The 21,223-nt window shown below is 38.3% G+C and overlaps 1 protein-coding gene across 1 annotated transcript in view; it reads left to right on the plus strand.

Annotated features, from left to right (window-relative positions):
- pcdh15a (protocadherin-related 15a) overlaps positions 1–21,223 on the plus strand; it is a 213,659-nt gene that overhangs the window by 134,891 nt on the left and 57,545 nt on the right. Inside the window, exon 20 of the mRNA XM_073834580.1 lies at positions 184–296. Within this exon, the coding sequence (XP_073690681.1) occupies positions 184–296 (113 nt within the window). The remainder of the gene's footprint in view (positions 1–183; positions 297–21,223) is intronic.

The following is a 21,223-nucleotide window of genomic DNA, read 5'->3' on the forward strand; positions in this document are numbered from 1 at the left end:
ATGATGTGACAGGCCAGGACAGGACAAGTTTTTCAGTTTAATATATCAAAGCTCCGCTATGTCTTATTCCTAGACATTTTATTTAAATAAATAAAAATATATAAATAAAAAATGAACTTCAGACACAAGTTGTTGTCTCTATGAACTGCATTTTAATGTATTTTTTATAACCTCTTCTCGTAGCTGGTGGTCATCGCCTATGACGACGGAGAGCCGGTGAAGACGAACAGAACTACGGTGGAAATCACTGTGCTTCAGCCCTCCAGGATTCCCATCTTCACCGAGGAAGAGTACAGGTGGGTCCCGTTGTCTGTAGAGAGCGAGAGAACAGACATTTACTTATTTATGACATGTTCTCTTTGAGCTCTGTGAGTCAGAATTAGTTTAGCACATATTCCCCGCAGGCTGATTCAGAATCTCTGCATGAGTAATGAGTGTTATCTGTGAATATGTGACTAGAAGCGCTGGGAGGCTGTCTCGGGTTGCACTGCAGCGCTCAAACGTTGTTGTTTTCAAAAGGGCACGTCTGCAGCTCGTCAGTGTGTTGCAGTGCGGACATCGAAGCTTAGCGTGTTAGGGGGTTTAAAGTTTAATGTTAGAGAAGTCTTTTGTTTGCAGTTTTGATTAATGAAGACACAAAGACTGGTAACGCTAAAAAGGAACATAATGAATTTATAATATTTTTAATTGCTGTGTAGGTTGTAGGTTTTGAACCAGTTACCCAGAAACACTTTTTCATCTAAGACTTTGGTCAGCTGACCAGATTTTCAACCATTTTGAGTTGTGCAATTTTTTTTTCTTTCAAACTTCTCCCAGAGCTTAGCGAATCTTTAACTTTTTTGAGAACGGTCATCCTCAGTTTTTTTAGTATATACCACATTTTTACATTGTTGGATCATGTGCACCTTTTCAAGCTCAGCCGGTTTTGCCATTTTGAATTTTGACAGAAACATATTTTTATCAGACTTGTTCTTTATCTTGTTCTCACATTTGGTTCAGGTAGTGACAAAGTTAAATTAAATTATACAATTAAAACTATAACTAAATTAACATAATAAATAATAATTAACATTACAAGTAATTATTATATTAAATTCGTAAATTAAAAGAATATTAAACTATTCTGTTGCTCAACTCAAAAATGTGGATTTTTAGGCATGGAAGCCCGTTTCTGCCACTAAATAAAAAAAAATGGTATTGCAACTTTTAATCTCGCAATTCTGACTTTGTTTTATAAGAATTGTGAGATATAAACTCACAATGCAGAGAAATTAAGTCAGAATAAATCGTAATTGCAAGTTTATATTTCACAATTCTGACTTTTTTTCTCAGAATTGCATGATATAAACTCACAGCTGTGAGTTATAAAGTCAGAATTGTGAGTTTATATCTTACAATTCTGACTTTTTTTCTCAGAAATGCGAGATATAAACACAATTCTGACTTTTATTAGAATTGCATGATGCTAACTCGCAATCACGAGTTACAAAGTCAGTTGTGAGTTTATATCTTACAATTCTGACTTGATAACTTAGAATTCTGAGAAACAAAGTCAGAATTGCATGATATAAACTCACAGTTGTGAGTTATAAAGTCAGAATTGTGAGTTTATATCTTACAATTCTGACTTTTTTTCTCAGAAATGCGAGATATAAACACAATTCTGACTTTTATTAGAATTGCATGATGCTAACTCGCAATCACGAGTTACAAAGTCAGTTGTGAGTTTATATCTTACAATTCTGACTTGATAACTTAGAATTCTGAGAAACAAAGTCAGAATTGCATGATATAAACTCACAGTTGTGAGTTATAAAGTCAGAATTGTGAGCTTATATCTTACAATTCTGACTTAAAAACTTACAATTCTGAGTAAATAAGTCAGAATTGTGTGATATAAACTCACAATTGTAAGTTATAAAGTCAGAATTGCATGATATAAACCTGAGTTTATATCTCGCAATTCAATTCCAAGTTATTAAGCCAGAATTGTGAGACATAAACTTGCAATTCTGAAAACATACCTGTTTTTTTCCCTTGTTTGTATAACTTTATAACTCACAATTGTGAGTTTATATCTCACAATTTAGAGAAAAAAACATAAACTTGAAATTCTGAGAAAATACCAGTCTTTTTTCCTCTTGTTTGTATAACTTTATAACTTACAATTCAGATAAAAAAGTTTGGAAATTGGAATTTTGAGTCTTTATTTTTCAATTTTCACTTTATTTCTCTGAATTTGGAGTTTATATCATACAATTCTGAGAAAAAAAGAGTTTATATCTCAATTGTAATGAAAAAAAGGTTTTTTTCTTGCAGTTCTGACTTTATTTCTTGCAATTAGAAGTTTATATCACACATTTCTGAAAACAAAAAGTCAGAATTGTGAGATGTAAACATGAAGGTGTTGCAAGCATTAACTTTAGAAATTTCTGTAAAGCCAATTTGAATCAGTGTGTATTGTAAAAATATGCAAATAAAATGTTTTTTTTTAACTTGACAGTTTACTGCTTAGAACATATTGTGTTTGGTGTACTGTTCCTGGGACATTCTCTGTTGGCATAAGCTGAAACAGCATATGCAGAAGCTAGTCCTGCTCTTTCCCTGCTGCTCCCTTCCTATACTTTTCATTCCTTTATTCCATTTCTCTCAGTGTCATTGTTTTCTCTCCTTTCATTCCCTCTGTAAAGGCATCCAGGAGAAAGAGAGTTTTGTTCTTCTGGTCAGAGAGAATATATGATTTTATTGTGTACTTTCTCTCCTTCATACAGAAAAAAACTCTTGACTCCTGACTCTTAAAATATAATGGAAATAGAACTTCAGCCAGAAAAACAACCCTTCTGCTAGAATATCTAGCGAAGAAGCTGTAAATGATTCCCTACAGCAAGCAGAAACGAGTCATTTTCAAGTGTAAAACATCCGGTGTTTTCAGAAAATATTTAGACCCCTAAAAATGGGCCTTTTATATGTATTCAGGCTTTTCATGAAGTACTTTGTAGCAGCGACTTTGTCAGCGATTGCAGCATTGAGCTGTCTTGTTTCTTCTAGCAGACAGCCCACTGGGATTTGAGCTGTTTCTCTGTCTGATTGAATGTGGACTGTCTGTCATTATTGATGGTGTCCAGCTTAAAGCCGTGGCAGGACCATTCATGTACAGTCAGGAATCTTTCCTGTAGCACTGTGGTGGCTGTTTGCTCCTGTACATCACTAGTTCTTCAACACGGTCTGGGGGATTTTTTGTAGGTATAGTGGAGGTTCCTGTACTTCTGAACGTCATTTCTTGCAGCTCCAGAATGATTAGTCTTATTTATAGTTTATATGACAACATAATAGGTGGCACACTACCATTCAAAAGTTTGGGGTCATATTAAACAACTGCTTGATAATAATAAGAAACCAAATCAGCATAGTAGAATGATTTCTGAAGGATCACGTGACACTGAAGACTGAAGTAATGATGCTGAAAATTCAGTTTTGCATCTCTGGAATAAATTACATTTGAGAATATATTCAAATAAAAAACAGTTATTTGAAAATGTAATAATATTTTACAATATAACTGTTTTACTGTAATTTATACCAATTAATGTAAATAAGAAATGCCTTGGTGAGCATAAGAGATTTAAGTGAATAAATAAATACATAAACACATACTAGGGCTGGGTTTTGATGCAAATTTCACGATTCCATTCTGATTCAATAGCTTTAGATGAAATTTTTGATTCAATTTAGATTATTTTGTATATTAGGTACATATTACACATTATATATATATATTTATATTATAGAGTCAGTTGGTACTGCATTACTATAAAATTTGAGGGCTAAAATTAACTTACACTCAATGAAGTTTTGTATAATAATTAAGTTACAATTACATAATTTCTCCAATTTGTTTTATGAAACGAATAAACATTTATATGGTAGCTGTCATAAAAACTTCACAGATTTATTCAAGCATAAAGTAAACATTGAAGAACAATAAAAATGATACTGAATGTTATATGTGACCCTGGACCACAAAACCAGTCATAAGGTTAAATTTTACAAAACTGAGATTTATACATCATGTGAAAGCTCAATAAATAAGCTTTCTATTGATGTATGGTATGTTAGGATAGGACAATATTTGGTCAAGATACATCTATTTGAAAATCTGGAATCTGAGGGTGCAAAAAAATCAAAATACTGAGAAAATCACCTTTAAAGTTGTCCAAATTAAGTTCTTAACAATGCATATTACTAATCAAAAATTACATTTTGATATATTTACAGTAGGAATTTTACAAAAAAATCTTCATGGAACATGATCTTTACTTAATTTCCTAATGATTTTTGGCATAAAAGAAAAATCAAAAATTTTGACCCATGTAATGTATTTTTGGCTATTGCTACAAATATACCCCAGCGACTTAAGACTGGTTTTGTGGTCCAGGGTCACATATGGTGCACATATTTAGCATAATGCTCCTCTTTAGAGTTAATTTTTCTAGCTGACTAATATTTATGGTCACCAAATATGTTTTTTCTGAGGTAAATATGACGTTATGTGACAAGCTGCTATACTTGCAATTTTGCACTGTTGAAACACTGATTGAGCGCTTACATGAGACAGGATACAAATTTTGTTAAGTTGTACTCTCTTTTAACTCTTTTAACTTACCTTCAGATGTTTATTCAAGTCTATTTTGTGCTGATATTGAAAAACTGCTATAAAAAAAGAGGAGATGAGCTACAGCGATCTGTCACTCCACCTTAAACAGTGCCAAAACGGTATTAATTGTTTGAATATTGTTATAAAATGGGCAGAATTTGATATCTGAGACTTTGTTTTATATCAAAAGTAACAAAGCACAAAGCTTATCGGAATTTATTGGATGTAAGGCATTCTGTTCATTAACTGAAAACAAACTAGACTAATCGATTCTTGAGATTTCTTAGTTGTCACTAGTAGTAGTTTACAAGTGTACTTTTTATTAACTTTAAAATTGTAGATTGTAAGGAGTAGTTCATTTCCAGAACAAAAATGTACAAATAATGTACTCACCCCTATAGTCATCCAAAATGTTCATGTCTTTCTTTCTTCAGTTGTAAAGAAATTATGTTTTTTGAGAAAAACATTTCAGGAATCTCTCCAAATAATGGATATGTACAGGTCCTTTTCAAAAAATTAGCATATTGTGATAAAGTTCATTATTTTCTGTAATGTACTGATAAACATTAGACTTTCATATATTTTAGATTCATTACACACAACTGAAGTAGTTCAAGCCTTTTATTGTTTTAATATTGATGATTTTGGCATACAGCTCATGAAAACCCAAAATTCATATCTCAAAAAATTAGCATATCATGAAAAGGTTCTCTGAACGAGCTATTAACCTAATCATCTGAATCAACTAATTAACTCTAAACACCTGCAAAAGATTCCTGAGGCTTTTAAAAACTCCCAGCCTGGTTCATTACTCAAAACCGCAATCATGGGTAAGACTGCCGACCTGACTGCTGTCCAGAAGGCCATCATTGACACCCTCAAGCAAGAGGGTAAGACACGGAAAGAAATTTCTGAACGAATAGGGTGTTCCCAGAGTGCTGTATCAAGGCACCTCAGTGGGAAGTCTGTGGGAAGGAAAAAGTGTGGCAGAAAACGCTGCACAACGAGAAGAGGTGACCGGACCCTGAGGAAGATTGTAGAGAAGGACCGATTCCAGACCTTGGGGGACCTGCGGAAGCAGTGGACTGAGTCTGGAGTAGAAACATCCAGAGCCACCGTGTACAGGCGCCAGGTCAAGCCACTTTTGAACCAGAAACAGCGGCAGAAGCGCCTGACCTGGGCTACAGAGAAGCAGCACTGGACTGTTGCTCAGTGGTCCAAAGTACTTTTTTTCGGATGAAAGCAAATTTTGCATGTCATTCGGAAATCAAGGTGCCAGAGTCTGGAGGAAGACTGGGGAGAGGGAAATGCCAAAATGCCTGAAGTCCAGTGTCAAGTACCCACAGTCAGTGATGGTCTGGGGTGCCATGTCAGCTGCTGGTGTTGGTCCACTGTGTTTTATCAAGGGCAGGGTCAATGCAGCTAGCTATCAGGAGATTTTGGAGCACTTGCTTCCATCTGCTGAAAAGCTTTATGGAGATGAAGATTTCATTATTCAGCACGACCTGGCACCTGCTCACAGTGCCAAAACCACTGGTAAATGGTTTACTGACCATGGTATTACTGTGCTCAATTGGCCTGCCAACTCTCCTGACCTGAACCCCTTAGAGAATCTGTGGGATATTGTGAAGAGAAAGATGAGAGACCCAACACTCTGGATGAGCTTAAGGCCGCTATCGAAGCATCCTGGGCCTCCATAACACCTCAGCAGTGCCACAGGCTGATTGCCTCCATGCCACGCCGCATTGAAGCAGTCATTTCTGCAAAAGGATTCCCGACCAATTATTGAGTGCATAACTGAACATAATTATTTGAAGGTTGACTTTTTTTTGTATTAAAAACACTTTTCTTTTATTGGTCGGATGAAATATGCTAATTTTTTGAGATAGGAATTTTGGGTTTTCATGAGCTGTATGCAATCATCAATATTAAAACAATAAAAGGCTTGAACTACTTCAGTTGTGTGTAATGAATCTAAAATATATGAAAGTCCAATGTTTATCAGTACATTACAGAAAATAATGAACTTTATCACAATATGCTAATTTTTTGAAAAGGACCTGTATAGTGCCCCCGAGTGTCAGGGTTCAGGTAAAGATGAGAGGCGAGGACTCAATTATGCAGAAGATGGGTCTTTTATTATCAATAAAAATAAACAAAACAGCAACAACAAAAACTACCCCAAGGGGGAAAAAACTAGCTGGCTGGCAACTCAGCTGACATAGGGCTGGACACGACACAACAGGGCATGAATGATGACAAACTGGCCCAGGACTGCAAACACAAGGACAATAAGTAGGGAGCAAATGAGGCAGGTAACGAGGGAAACACAGGTGGGGCAATTAACCAATAATGAGGAAACAAGATGGGTGGGGTCAAGACAATAGAAATGAGAGCACATGGCACAAGAAACCAATCAAGACAAAAACCATGTGCTTACACAAAACAAAAACACAAGCACATGGCCAGCAATACAAAAATCACAAGCCATGTGCTTGAACAGAACAAGACACAAAACACACAGCTAATGAGAAAACTCATAAGCTGTGTGTTCACACAAAACATGACATGAAAGCACGCAGCTGAAAACAAGCCGCGTGCAACACCCCAAGACAAGAAAATACAAAAGACAAATCCACATGACAGGAAAGCGTACGGCCCAAGCGAACTCAGGACCGCACGCTCCCGCAACACGACAGAACATGGAGTGTGAGTGTCCGAACCCCGACACAATACCAAAACTCAACAAGACATGAGTACCGGGATCCGAACACCACACTCCAACAAGAAACAAGGCACGCAGACAACATGAAAACAAGACATGGTGAGAGTGTCAGGGCTCTGTCACAAAACCACAAGAAAACTAGACCGAAGTGACAGAACCCTGACACTACCCCCGCTCAAAAGGGACGACACCGGGCGTCCCTAACGTGGAACACAAAAACAAGACAGGAACATGGCATGACAACGCAACACAAGACAGGGAAATCAAAACACAAAAACATAGAGGGGAGGGAGGGAGGGGAGCCAAGCCAGCCAACAGAAAAGCCCAGACAATAATAAATGGGACCAGGGAGGGGCGGGAGGGTTGAGCCAGGGAGGCTCGGGCAGTTCAGGAATCCCAGCAGAAGGCCAGGGTGGAGCTGGAGGGACAAGCCAGCGTGGCTCTGGACAAACAGGAACCCCGGTGGACGGCCAGGGCGGGACCGGAGGGACCGACCAAGCAGGCTCCAGCCAAACAGGAACCCCGGCAGGTGGCCAGGGCGGGGCTGGAGGCACAGACCAGGGAGGCTCTGGCCTAACAGGAACCTCAGCAGACGGCCAGGGAGGGGCCAGAAGCACCAAACAGGGAGGCTCCGGCCTAACAGGAACCCCAGCGGACGGCCAGGGAGGGGCCAGAGGAACATGCCACTCAGGAAACTTAAATGGAGCTGGCAGGTCAGGGGACTTGAGTGGGGCCAACAGGACAGGAAGCTTGGGCAGGACAGGCCGATCAAATTTTGCCAGGACTGGAATCAGGGTAAGGAAGGGGAACCCCACATAGATTACTGCTCCAAAAGTAGCTCGGCTGACGTAATGTTCACAAGGCAGATTCTTGGTGACAGGGGCAGGCTCATGGGTGTTGTCTACGATAGAGAGAGCCAGTGGCTCTGGGGTGGCTTCCTTGACCATGGCTGACTCTGGAGACTTCATGGCAGGAGTCGAGGAAGCCAGGAGGGATGTGTGTGTGGCCCAAACACACAGGAGAGCAAAGGCATAGCAGCAGAGAGTGGCTTCAATTGTTTCTTTGGTCATATCAGGATGAGCGCACTGTTCAGTGACTGCATCCATGGCCGTATCGCAGAAAACAGGCAGCTCTGGGAAAACCTCCAGGCAGACAGCAGGGTCAGGGTGGCAGACAGGTTCAGGATCAGAAGCAGCTAGCATAGAAGAATGCATGACCTTAGCACGCAGAACGGCCATGACATAAAAGGCAAATATGGCTCTCTGGGCCATGGCAGGACTGACAGAGACAATTTCAGAGTTTGTGACAGGGAGTTCAGGGACCACTGGAGTGTTACCCATCTGAACCACTAGACTTGGGACCCCCAAAGTCAGGTCCTCCTGGACCACCAGACTTGAGAGCTCTGGGACTGCCACACTTGAAAGCTCTGGGACCGCCACACTTGAAAGCTCTGGGACCGCCACACTTGAAAGCTCTGGGACCGCCACACTTGAAAGCTCTGGGACCACCGCCACACTTGAAAGCTCTGGGACCACCGCACCAGAGAGCTCTGGGACCGCCGCACTTGGGAGCTCTGGGACTACCACACTTGAGAGAGCTGGGATTGGGTCTTTGGGAGCCACTGATATGGGGGAAGCAACAGGAGCCCTCCTTCTCCTGCGCTTGCGAGGGCAAGGTGATGTGAGTACAAGCACCTCAGGGGAAACTGCAGCACGGATATGCACCTCTGGAGTAGCTGCAGTAATTTCGGCCACCTCTGGGTAAGCTGCAGCATCTTCAACCTTCCTTGGGGATGCTGCAGAGCAGAGTGATGTGTGACCGTTCTTCCTCCTCCGTCTCCGAGAACGGGTCATCAGAGGACTGGGGTTGTGGTGGTGTACCAGAGGGAGCTCTTCCTGGTCCAGAAAATCAGGCCCACCGTGATGGTAAATCTGGTACACAAACTCCCAGAATGTCAATGACCCCAGCCTCCCCATCTCCCAGGAACTGAGGGGCTCATCAAGGCAGCTGTTGAACACATCCTTGAGATCGTTGTCGTCTTTGTAGTCTAGATCATTAATCACAGCGAGGAAATCACAGGCAAAGTCCCGGATGTCAGATCCCCTCTGACACAGGGACACATGCTGGATGGTCCAGACCATCTGATCCTTCACGGAGCCCCAGGAACTGGGAGATGGGAAGAGGAAGATGCCCATCTCTGCTGAGTCCTCTTTTGGCCAGTTTGTACTGTCAGGGTTCAGGTAAAGATGAGAGGCGAGGACTCAATTATGCAGAAGATGGGTCTTTTATTATCAATAAAAATAAACAAAACAGCAACAACAAAAACTACCCCAAGGGGGAAAAAACTAGCTGGCTGGCAACTCAGCTGACATAGGGCTGGACACGACACAACAGGGCATGAATGATGACAAACTGGCCCAGGACTGCAAACACAAGGACAATAAGTAGGGAGCAAATGAGGCAGGTAACGAGGGAAACACAGGTGGGGCAATTAACCAATAATGAGGAAACAAGATGGGTGGGGTCAAGACAATAGAAATGAGAGCACATGGCACAAGAAACCAATCAAGACAAAAACCATGTGCTTACACAAAACAAAAACACAAGCACATGGCCAGCAATACAAAATCACAAGCCATGTGCTTGAACAGAACAAGACACAAAACACACAGCTAATGAGAAAACTCATAAGCTGTGTGTTCACACAAAACATGACATGAAAGCACGCAGCTGAAAACAAGCCGCGTGCAACACCCCAAGACAAGAAAATACAAAAGACAAATCCACATGACAGGAAAGCGTACGGCCCAAGCGAACTCAGGACCGCACGCTCCCGCAACACGACAGAACATGGAGTGTGAGTGTCCGAACCCCGACACAATACCAAAACTCAACAAGACATGAGTACCGGGATCCGAACACCACACTCCAACAAGAAACAAGGCACGCAGACAACATGAAAACAAGACATGGTGAGAGTGTCAGGGCTCTGTCACAAAACCACAAGAAAACTAGACCGAAGTGACAGAACCCTGACACCGAGTTTGAACTTTCAGAAAGCAGTTTAAATGCAGCTTAAAAGGGCTCTAAATGTTATTTTCTATAAGAAATACAATTAATATACTTTTTAACCACAAACCCTCGTCTTGTCTAGCTCTGCGTGAACTGTGTGTATTCCTGTTCATGATAGTTAGGGTATGTTGAAAAACTCCCATTTCATTTTCTTCTCAAACTTCAAAAGCACTGTTTTATCTTAATTTGTAAATGTAGGAAGATTTTGAAGTTGGAGGACAAAATGAAATGGGAGTTTTTCGAAATACCCTAACTGTTTGCAGTTAGAAGGTATATGAATTGTCTTTTTTTAGAAAATAATCAAACATTTCGCTAGATAAGACCCTTCTTCCTCAGCTGAGATCGTTTAGAGCCCTTTGAAGCCACATTTAAACTGCATTTTGGAAGTTCAAACTCGGGTGCGCCATAGATATTCATTATATGGAGAGAAAGCCTGAAATGTTTTCCTCAGAAAACATAATTTCTTTACAACTGAAGAAAGAAAGACATGAACATCTTGGATGACAAGGGTGTAAGTACATTATCTGTACATTGTTCTGGAAGTGTACTACTCCTTTAAGGTAGTTGTGCCCTTAAAAATTGCCTAAAAGCTTTGTATTTTGAGAGATTTTATTTCAATTAATTATATTCAAGTGTCGTGTTTAACAGAAAAAAAATAGACCACAATTAATTCTTATTTAATAAAGTATTACTTCGTGCTAAACTAGAAAACATACTAAAGGTTATATTTCCATATTAATCTCAAAACTGCATGATGAAATTGAGGCATATTGAAAAAGTTCATTTACATGTTCGTAATCTCTACAGAAGTTCCTCGGCTTCGTGTCTTCCTTGTAGATCTGCCATTCACTGTGAATTGTGGGATTCCTATCAGTGTGTGTGCTGAAGCATGTCCAATCAAGAGAATTTGTAGTGAAGGTCTAGCACTGATCAGATGTAGCAGGAAGCAACTGAACTCAATTTGTGTCATAGTCAGGGGTCCTCACACCTCATTTAAAGAGTGTGTGATTGAGACTTTAATGCATTATTTAAAAGAGTATTTACATATAAGCAATTTATCATCAGTCTTCGAGATAAAAGACTAAATTGATCGGCGAATGGTGTAGTTTAGTTGCAGTAGATGACATGTTCCTGAATTACAGTAGGTTACCGTTTACAGTGTTTTCTGCTCAGCAAACTGCATGTTTGTTTCTGATGACTTGATCTCTTTGAACCATTGCCTTAATTTCAAAATCCTACTGATGTGTTTTACAGCAGCAGTTTCCATAGCGATTATAGATAAAAAGTCAGTCTATTTTAGGCTTGAGCGATTGGCCATTCATCGGTAAGATTGATATATCACAGCTGGCTTCTGAAATGAGCTAAACCCCTGTGCTCGATCGGACCAGTGTGCTAGTCTCATTAGCATAGCTGCATATACAGCCAAATGACTTTCAACAGTTCATTTGTCTGTCTAAATGAATAATAAATGAGCTAACAACATGTGTATGAATTTATCGCAGCGTTTGATGTGTAAAAAAGCATATTTTAGCTGAAAAAGAGCACAGCATGATGCATGTGCAACAGGTCAGCAAAGAAATAAATACTTCAAAAGTGACAGTAATGATTTTTGCATTTTTTTAAAAATCCTGTTTTCAAAGATCTTTTGAACTTTGACTTTTTCAAAGAATCCTAAAAAAGTTAGTTTTCACAAAAAAAAAAATTATGATTCACAACATTGATAATAATAAGAAATCCAGTAAATCAGCATATTAGAATGATTTCTAAAAGATCGTGTGACACTGAAGACTGAAAATTCAGTTTTGCCATCACAGGAATATTAAAAATTAAAATTGCATTTTGAATATTATTTTAAAATTAGAAAAAAAGTTATTTTACGTAGTAATGATATTTCACAATATTACTGTTTTTACTGTATTTCTGATCAAACATTTGCATAATTGCATAAGAGGCCATAAGATTCTTAAACTGAAAAATAAAAAATGATAAAAGCATAAAGAATTAAAAAAGTAAAGAAAAATATTATAATGTTACCCATGGTTTCCTGCACCATTATTATTATTATTGTTTTTATTTTTTTCATTTTTGTGTAATAATAATAAGTATTATTGTTATTAATATTATTATTAGTAGTAGTTTTAATAAGTATATTATTGTATACTTATTTTTATTTGTTAATAATTATTTATTAACATTATAAATATTGTATGTATATATGTGTATATATATATTATTATTATTATTATTTTTTTTTATAAATGTACTTATACTTTTCTGGTGTTTTGCAAGAAATGAAGATAGTAAAGTTTCTTTTTATTAATACTATTTTGTTATTAGTTGTAATTTGGCAAACAAAGTTTCTGGACACAAAATAAATGTAATTCTATGGTTGTGATTTCATGCAACTTTAAATATTTTTGGTTATGAAACTTTTCTTGTTTTCTAGTTTGTGTGCTTTTTTTTACTTTTCTAGTGTAAAGTTGTCTTAAGTTTTATTTTATTTTAAAAAGGTAATTAAATTGTCTTTTTTTGCTACTGTACCTTTTAAAAATTACATTTCTAAATATGTCTAAAATACCTCTTTTTTATTATTATTATTGTTATTATTTTCTACTTTTCTAATGTTCTCCAGAATAGAGGTTTTGCAAGAAATGAAGATAATAAAGTTGTATTCTGTCTCATTCCAGCGGTGGGATTTGAGTTTTTCAGCCCATTCAACTGTAATGTTATGCAGTCTGAAGTCCATTCTGAGAGAACTTGGTGTTTAAAGGTGGCTGTGTGTTGACTGAAGCAGTGGGCCAGAGAGAACACTTCACAGGAAGCTCTAATGGCGTGAGCTATAGAGAGCATGCAGCGTTTCTCTGTAGACCTCATTAGGCTGTGGACTGCAGCTGGAACGCTCTAGAGATCTGATTAAAGCACACCGGATTAAAACGGGTTAAATGAAGACTTATGAAGCTCTCAGTCACACGTTCAGTGTTTTAACAATGAGCGAAAATACTATTTTTGGATGGCTGCAGTTCTGTCGTGTATTATTTGTCAAATTTAGTCTTTTGGCTGCTTGATGTTTATAACTGGAGACAGATTTGATCATTACTCTGGAAATATTCACACTAAATTTTTCATCGGAATATATAGGGATTGCAATGCCAGGCTTGCGGTATGAATATTTAGACATGTAAACCATTTTAAAAAATTCATGTCTTTATGTAGTATGTTGTTGTGCTTCCTTAATAACATCTCTGAGGACAAGTTTGTACATTCTCAAGGTTTAATAATTCTCAAAGTCTTGTTTACCAACAAGTGATAGGCACACACACTCAAATGCGTACTGCAGGGAAGTTGTCTTCTGTTGTCACGTATTGTCATCATCATTCTGTGCTTTGCCCAGGGCCTCTGTCGCACTGACACCTCTACACTTTCAAACACAATAGATGAATCTCGCAAAACCTGTCAAGAACATGTCTAGGTCATATTTAACCCCAAAACAAATTATGTTTTGCATAAAGAAAAACATTTTTGTACTGTGGCATTTTCTTGTCAGTTATATGCATCCCTCCCATTTCTCATTATCTTAATGCAAAAAGATTTCATTCTCATTACTTAAAAACATGAAATAATACAATTAAATTGTATAGATTTATACATGAATGTTGGTTATGAATGTTGTGATGCAATTAATATATGCAGATGAAAAGGATAATAAACTGTAAACTGTATTTACTTGTCACGATCTTACTGTCAAAATACAACAAACAAAAAGTTTTTCTTTATGCAAAATATATTGTGCATATTGTTCTTACTTTCTTTTGATTTAGGGGTGAAATGTGACCTGGACGTGTTTTTGAGAGATTCACCAAACTGAATTATTCATGCGAGAGTTTGTGTATTTGCATGTCCGTGGGTGTGTGAAAGAAAGGGAACGAGAACAAAGAATATCTAAACTCTTTACCCAGCCAAAAGAAACAAAGACAAAGAAAGAAATGTCTGTATATGTTTCTAATTTTCTCTTCTACTCTGTTTATTGCTACAGACCAAATTAACTTTCGCTCAAATTAATGTAATTAATATAAAACGTTCTAAAGAACAATTCAACTTTTGTGTAATTAATATAAAACATGTAAAGTGGAGATCAAAATGAGAAAACAACATACAATTTCCTATACTTACTTTTTGAAGTTATCCTAGCAGGAGTAGAAGGGCCGTTTTTTAGCATATTTCATAAACTAATTGTATTCTAAAGCACAGTATAAGAAACTTAAATGTGACCCTAGACCCCAAAACCAGTAGTAAATAGCACGGTTATATTTGTAGCAATAGCCAACAATACATTGTGTAGGTCAAAGTTACCGATTTTTCTTTAATGCCAAAAATCATTAGGATATTAAGTAAAGATCATGTTCCGTAAAGATATTTTGTAAATTTCCTACTGCAAATATATGACAACTTAATTATTGATTAGTAATATGCATTGCTAAGAGCTTCATTTGGACAACTTTAAAGGTGATTTTCTCAATATTTAGAGTTGCACTCTCAGATTCCACATTTTCAACTATATGCATCTTGGCCAAATTCTGTAGACTCTTTTTCCACTCTTTTCCATAGTTTGGTACCTGTAGTGTTTTTTTTTTCTAAATATTTCCGATTGGATTTATATCAGGACTCTGGCCTGACCGTTTAATTATTTCAGTGTTCTTACAGTAGCTTTACCCATTTTACAGTGTGACAGAGAGCGTTGTCTCGCATGAAAAGCCCTGTCCTAACAAACCATACATCAATGAAAAGCTTACTTTCTCAATCCCTGTTGAAAAAACAGCATATGCTGGTTAGGTAGGTTTTGATGCTGGTTTAAGATGGTCCTTTCCTGGTTTATGCTGGTCCTTGACCAGCACATGACCAGCTAAGGACCATCATAAACCACAAAGAACCAGCTAAGGACCAGTTAAAACCAGCATCAGAACCTACCTAACCAGCATATGCTGTTTTTTTCAACAGGGATTAAAAAAAAAAAAAACACTGGCTTTGTGGTCTCGGGTCACAAATGAGAAATTTAAAAAAAGAACTCAAGATCAAAATTAAAGAACAGTTACTGATACCTCCAAGTTATTGGTGTTAATCTGGCACCTATTGCTAATTTCCTTAATTATATGACCAACCCTGTTTAACTGGCAGCAACTGAGATTGTAAGATGGCGGGCCGTTCTAAGGTGACTGAAACCCTGTGACAGGAGGTTTGTCCTGATGAAGGCCAAAGGGATGACACTTTCAGCTATTGCAAGAGAAGTTGTTCGTTCCAGATCTGTCATTTCTCAAATATTTGCAGCTTTACAATAACACTAATTTATTCAAGTTCCCCAAAAAAGTCTGGTCGTCCATGTAAGACAAATGCTTGAGAAGACAGGATAATGCAGAGACCCTCAATTGGGAATCGGTTGAGTAATGCATCACGGACATATCTCACGTATCCCTTTATAAACAAAGTGTAGAGAGAGTGTAAATAAGAGATTGATTGTGCGGTATAAAGAGCTTCGTTGTTTATAATAGAGCTTTGTAAGACTGCGAACTAAGATCAGTTACAGCTTTTAATCATTTTTAAGGGAGTTTGTAAATGAGATATTGATTTAATACAGCAGTTAAATAAACAAGAATTTATTATTAAGTGACTTACATTGTCTGATTCTAACACTATTTCCTAAGTGCCCAAGTGCTCCTAACAAGAAAAGTAAGCGTAGAACCCTGCGGAAGAGAGAGTCAAAAAGCTAAGCTCACTTTTGCTGAAGAGCATGTTGTGTGGAGGAGAACTGGTCCAAAGTTCACTTTAGTGATCAGAGCAAGTTTAATTTATTACGTCAAACTGAGAAAAGACTGAAGCCCAAGTGAGTAAAGAAGTCAGTGAAAGGGGGAGGAGGAAGTTTAATGGTTTGGGGGATGTTTTTTGGAGCAGGAATTGAACCTCTTATATATCTACATGGCTGGGTGAATCCAAATGTTTTTCAGAACCTCCTTCAGCAAAATGCAGTTCCTTCTCTGCAAGCATCTCCCAAAAGCCTGGACTTTTCATGCAAGACAATGCTCCCTGTCACACTGTAAAATGGGTAAAGCAGTTACTTGAAGCTAAGAACACTGAAATAATTGAATGGTCAGACCGGAGTCCTGATATAAATCTAATCGAAAATCTTTGGGAAAAAAAACACTACAGTTACCAAACTATGGAAGAGAGTGGAAAAAGAGTGGACCTAGATCACACAAGCAGCCACAGATGTGCTGAAGTCATTCAAAGCAAGGGCCTCTACACTTCCTACTTATTTCTGACAGCTGTAACCCTCCAAAATTTTAGTTGTAATCGTCCTTTGTGCTCCAGTGGTTACTGTTCTCTTATTTTGATCACTGTTTTTTCCACAAAAAAAGTTTTTTGTTGAAATGCCTTGGATATTTTGTCAAACATTTTGAACAGTGGTATAGCTACAACTGATAGTCCTTTGCTCAAATTTTGAGTAATGAAGATTTATTTCAGAAAATCAAGTATTTATAGATTGTTCTCTATTTTTGATCACTGTATAATTGTTCATGTTCCCAAGTATAAAACTTAACCTTTTACTTTTAATTTTTTTATGGCTCAGAGAGCAGATAGCATTATGGGATATAATAAAGTATAGATTAGTTTTACCTCATTTCGTCTCCTTAACTATAAAGACACTTTAAGCAAGAAGCAGTACAGCTTATCACTATTGCAATATGTTTGCACGGTTTGATGGCCAGTTGTACAGACACATTTTCATTTAAAATCACCTGGTCTAGTGTTTCTGAATGTCCATTATGAGCCGCTTGAAGATTAGAACTGTTATGCCTTTTATTATGTGGACAGCTCTCTGGAATACTTGATTCTGATTAGACAACCTCCCCATTCTGCTCCTCTCCTTGCTGGGGTCTGATCTCCCTGTCGGGTTTATTTTGCAGTAATGACCGGCTGATTGTACGTTATCCCTTACATAATTAACACAGTTCATGAGATGAACTGCTTATGATACCAGACATAAAACAGCACTGGGTGTCTAAAGTCTAAATTAGCATTCCTTAGGGCAGACCAGAGTACATTGTACACTTGTTTTAATCTGGTCATTAAAGCGTTGATGTTGTGTAAGCATTTTCTGAAAAATGATTTTGCAGAGAGGTTTCTAACAGTTCACAAAGGACATTTTTAGAGAGATCCCAACAGACCTTGAGTTTGATTTGCAGAAGACTTCTTTCAGTGTCAAATTGAAGAATGTAGAAATTGCTGGAGCTGGATCTTCATTTATAAGTGTGTCATTGATTACTGATGCAGAGTTAATGCTGCTTTAATTCACTGTTAATGAGCTCTGATGAACTGTTCATACACGCATTGATTTTATCACTAGAGGTCGAAAAGTGGTTGTATAGTGGGTGTTTCTACTGCTAGCTGCTTTAGTGTTTGGCAAGTTAATCTGATCCCATTTGTGTTGTGATCCAATCTAAAGCAATGAGCAGTCGTGCAATCCATCAATAACCCATTGCTTTTGATTTGATCACAACCCAAATGGTTTGTATTGCCGGTAGCAATAACATGCAGTTCTAATTTGACACAGAATCTATTTTCTTGCTGCTAAAAATGAAAATTCGGGAGGCAAAAGTGTTTGTTTATAATTTTCAGTAGTGCATAATGCATCATATCATGAAAAAGATGAACGATTATCCACGCATGAATCAAACACACTCAGAATGCGACAGTTCCATCACAGTTTTCCACGCATCATTTTTCATAATATCACTTCATGTGGTGTTGCTGCTCATTTGCATAAAGTTAAACTTGTCGATTATGGTGCAAAACTGTCTAACAGCTAAAGCACAGCACGATAGCAGCATGCTAATTAAAGCACAGATGCCAACATGTATTAAAAACCTACTGCATTCGTATTATGTATGAGCAATATTGCATGGCTATGAGTGTGATATTGCATTTATACAACAGTTTGACGGCACAAGTGTGTAAATACATATGTAACAACACCGGAGTGTTATTAAAAACCCTCTTTTGAATCCACCATGGATTCATATCTCAAGTTGACAGTAACAGCTGAGCCCAAGCTTCTGTTACTAATTCGAAAACGTCACTTTAGAACTAGTAACAAAGGTTACCAGTAACTTTGAGTTGCTTCATTGAAAACTTATTGTATTACATTATTAAAAGCTAACTGTATTTATAAGTCGAGTATTATGAGAGAGATATAGACTGAGCAAGTGTGATTAAGTTCATTCATTCTGAAGCTTAATCTCATAATTAATAAAACATTAGTTTGAATGTCCGCTGAGGAAAGCGATATCTTTGCTGTACTATCAATTCATCTGTTAAAGGAGAAGAACAAAAATTTACAGATAATTTACTCACCCCCTTGTCATCCAAGATGTTCATGTCTTTCTTTTTTCAGAGTTTTTTTTTATTTTTATTTTTTATTTTTGTAAAGGGTGTTTGACTCTCTTCACTTTGTAAACACTGGGTCGGTACTTCTGCATTGATGTTGGGGTCGATTTTGAAGTTAAGGTTCAAAATCGCCCTATATAAATTGTAATTGTAATTTTTTTAAGATAATAACTGATCGATTCGCTAGATAAGACCTTTCTTCCTTGACTGGGATCTTTAGAGCCCTTTAAAGCTGCATTTTGGAAGTTTTCCCCCACAGGCACCATAGAAGTCCACTATATGGAAAAAAATCCTGAAATGTTTGCCTCATAAAACAATTTCTTTATGTCACGTGAAACAAGGGAGGTCTGGGTCCAAATGCAGGGAGAGAATGAATTTTAATATAAATAAACAAATCAACAAACAAAAGGCCAACACGGCACAAACTAAGAACTAGAACACAAACTAAACCAAAGCCAGAACATAATCAAAGGTCAAGGAATCTCGGAACACAAAAACAAACATGACACGAGACAATGCAGACATGAATGCAGAGTGAGAAATGAGAGTTCTTATACAAAAGTCCAAATGGTGAACAGCTGTGAGTGAATCAGTGTTAACGACAAGGACAGGTGAATGCTATTAGAAGTGCAGTGTGAATAGCGACCTCAGGAGGCTGAGGGAAACCCCACAGCCCCGATCATGACAGTACCCCCTCCCTACGGAACGGCTTCCAGACGTTCCCAAAGTCTGGAGGGAGGAGGTACGGAGGAAGGCCAGTCAGGGGGAGGGATGGCGGGCCAGGGCCGTGCAGCGGAGTCACGCGAGCAGGCCTTGTCACCAGCGGAGCCTCAGCGGACGCCGCCGTGTTAGGCACGGAGTGAGCGGTCACCGGCGCGTTAGGCACGGAGTGAGCGGTCACCGGCGCATCAGGAACAGCGAGAGCGGTCACCGGCGCGTCAGGAACAGCGAGAGCGGTCACCGCCGCTTCAGGAACAGCGAGAGCGGTCACCGCCGCGTCAGGCACAGCGAGAGCGGTCACCGCCGCGTCAGGAACAGCGAGAGCGGTCACCGCCGCGTCAGGAACAGCGAGAGCGGTCACCGCCGCGTCAGGAACAGCGAGAGCGGTCACCGCCGCGTCAGGCACAGCGAGAGCGGTCACCGCCGCGTCAGGAACAGCGAGAGCATTTCCAAATGGTGAACAGCTGTGAGTGAATCAGTGTTAACGACAAGGACAGGTGAATGCTATTAGAAGTGCAGTGTGAATAGCGACCTCAGGAGGCTGAGGGAAACCCCACAGCCCCGATCATGACACTTTATGACTGAAGAAAGACATGAACATCTTGGATGACAAGGGGGTGAGTTAATTATCTGTAATCATTTTTTTTTATTTTTTTTTTCAATATAAAAGTGTTTTCTGCTGACTCACTTATAAAAACGGTCTCTTGTTGGCATCTAATGGCGAAATAATGAAGCTAATCAACATCACGAACACACACCATTTCCCAATACTAAATACTACTATTATATACTACTGTTATTTATACAAAATATTATTTATTGAATTATAATATTTAATAAACAACAACAACAGCCATCATAAAACTTTCTAGGCAAAGCAGTCAAAAGTACAAAGGCAGCGCTCTGATTTACAGCATTAAATAGATTAATGAGACCAAAGACTACCTGTTAGATTTGATCAAAACAAATTATATCATGTTTAACCACTATAAAAACATCAGAACCAGCAGCAAATTCCAGAAGGTCTAGACGAGGTAAGGCTACTCTCGGCAGGTTCATGAGAGCTGAACGGCCGCTGGCGCCTTGGAGCTCACATTTCTGAAAACATCGAAGCATATTTTTAAATAGATGTTATCTTAATTAACAAACTGTATATTTGAAGTCTAAACAAGTACATTATCACTTAAAATACTTATAAAACTATGTTCCTGTGGCAGTATTATTTACAAAACTGTAGCTGATTTGGGCGTCCCCAGTGGACACTCGCTGTAAGAAATACTGCAAGCGAAGTGATATAAATGATGAAATGGTTGGAGTTCACACTCACATATATATTTTAAAGTTCTGACTCATCACTTCCACTGTTATCATTCAAGTTAACATGCAGTGGCATAAAATGTCACTCTACACTACTGTGTAGCAGAGCTAAATGGACTGGGTGATTACACGGCTGTGTAAATGCAGTGAGAGTATGACAATGAGAAGATTACAGATGTGCTGATGAAGATAGTCATGAGTTATTGTGTGGGAGTGTGCAGCAACTCATTTCCATTAAAAAAGATGCTTCTCTTTTTTGTGTTTCCTCACTCCTGCGCTGAGGTTCTGGCTATTTCTGT

Source organism: Garra rufa, chromosome 2 (assembly GCF_049309525.1).
Source record: "Garra rufa chromosome 2, GarRuf1.0, whole genome shotgun sequence".
Classification (NCBI taxonomy): Eukaryota; Metazoa; Chordata; class Actinopteri; order Cypriniformes; family Cyprinidae; genus Garra; species Garra rufa.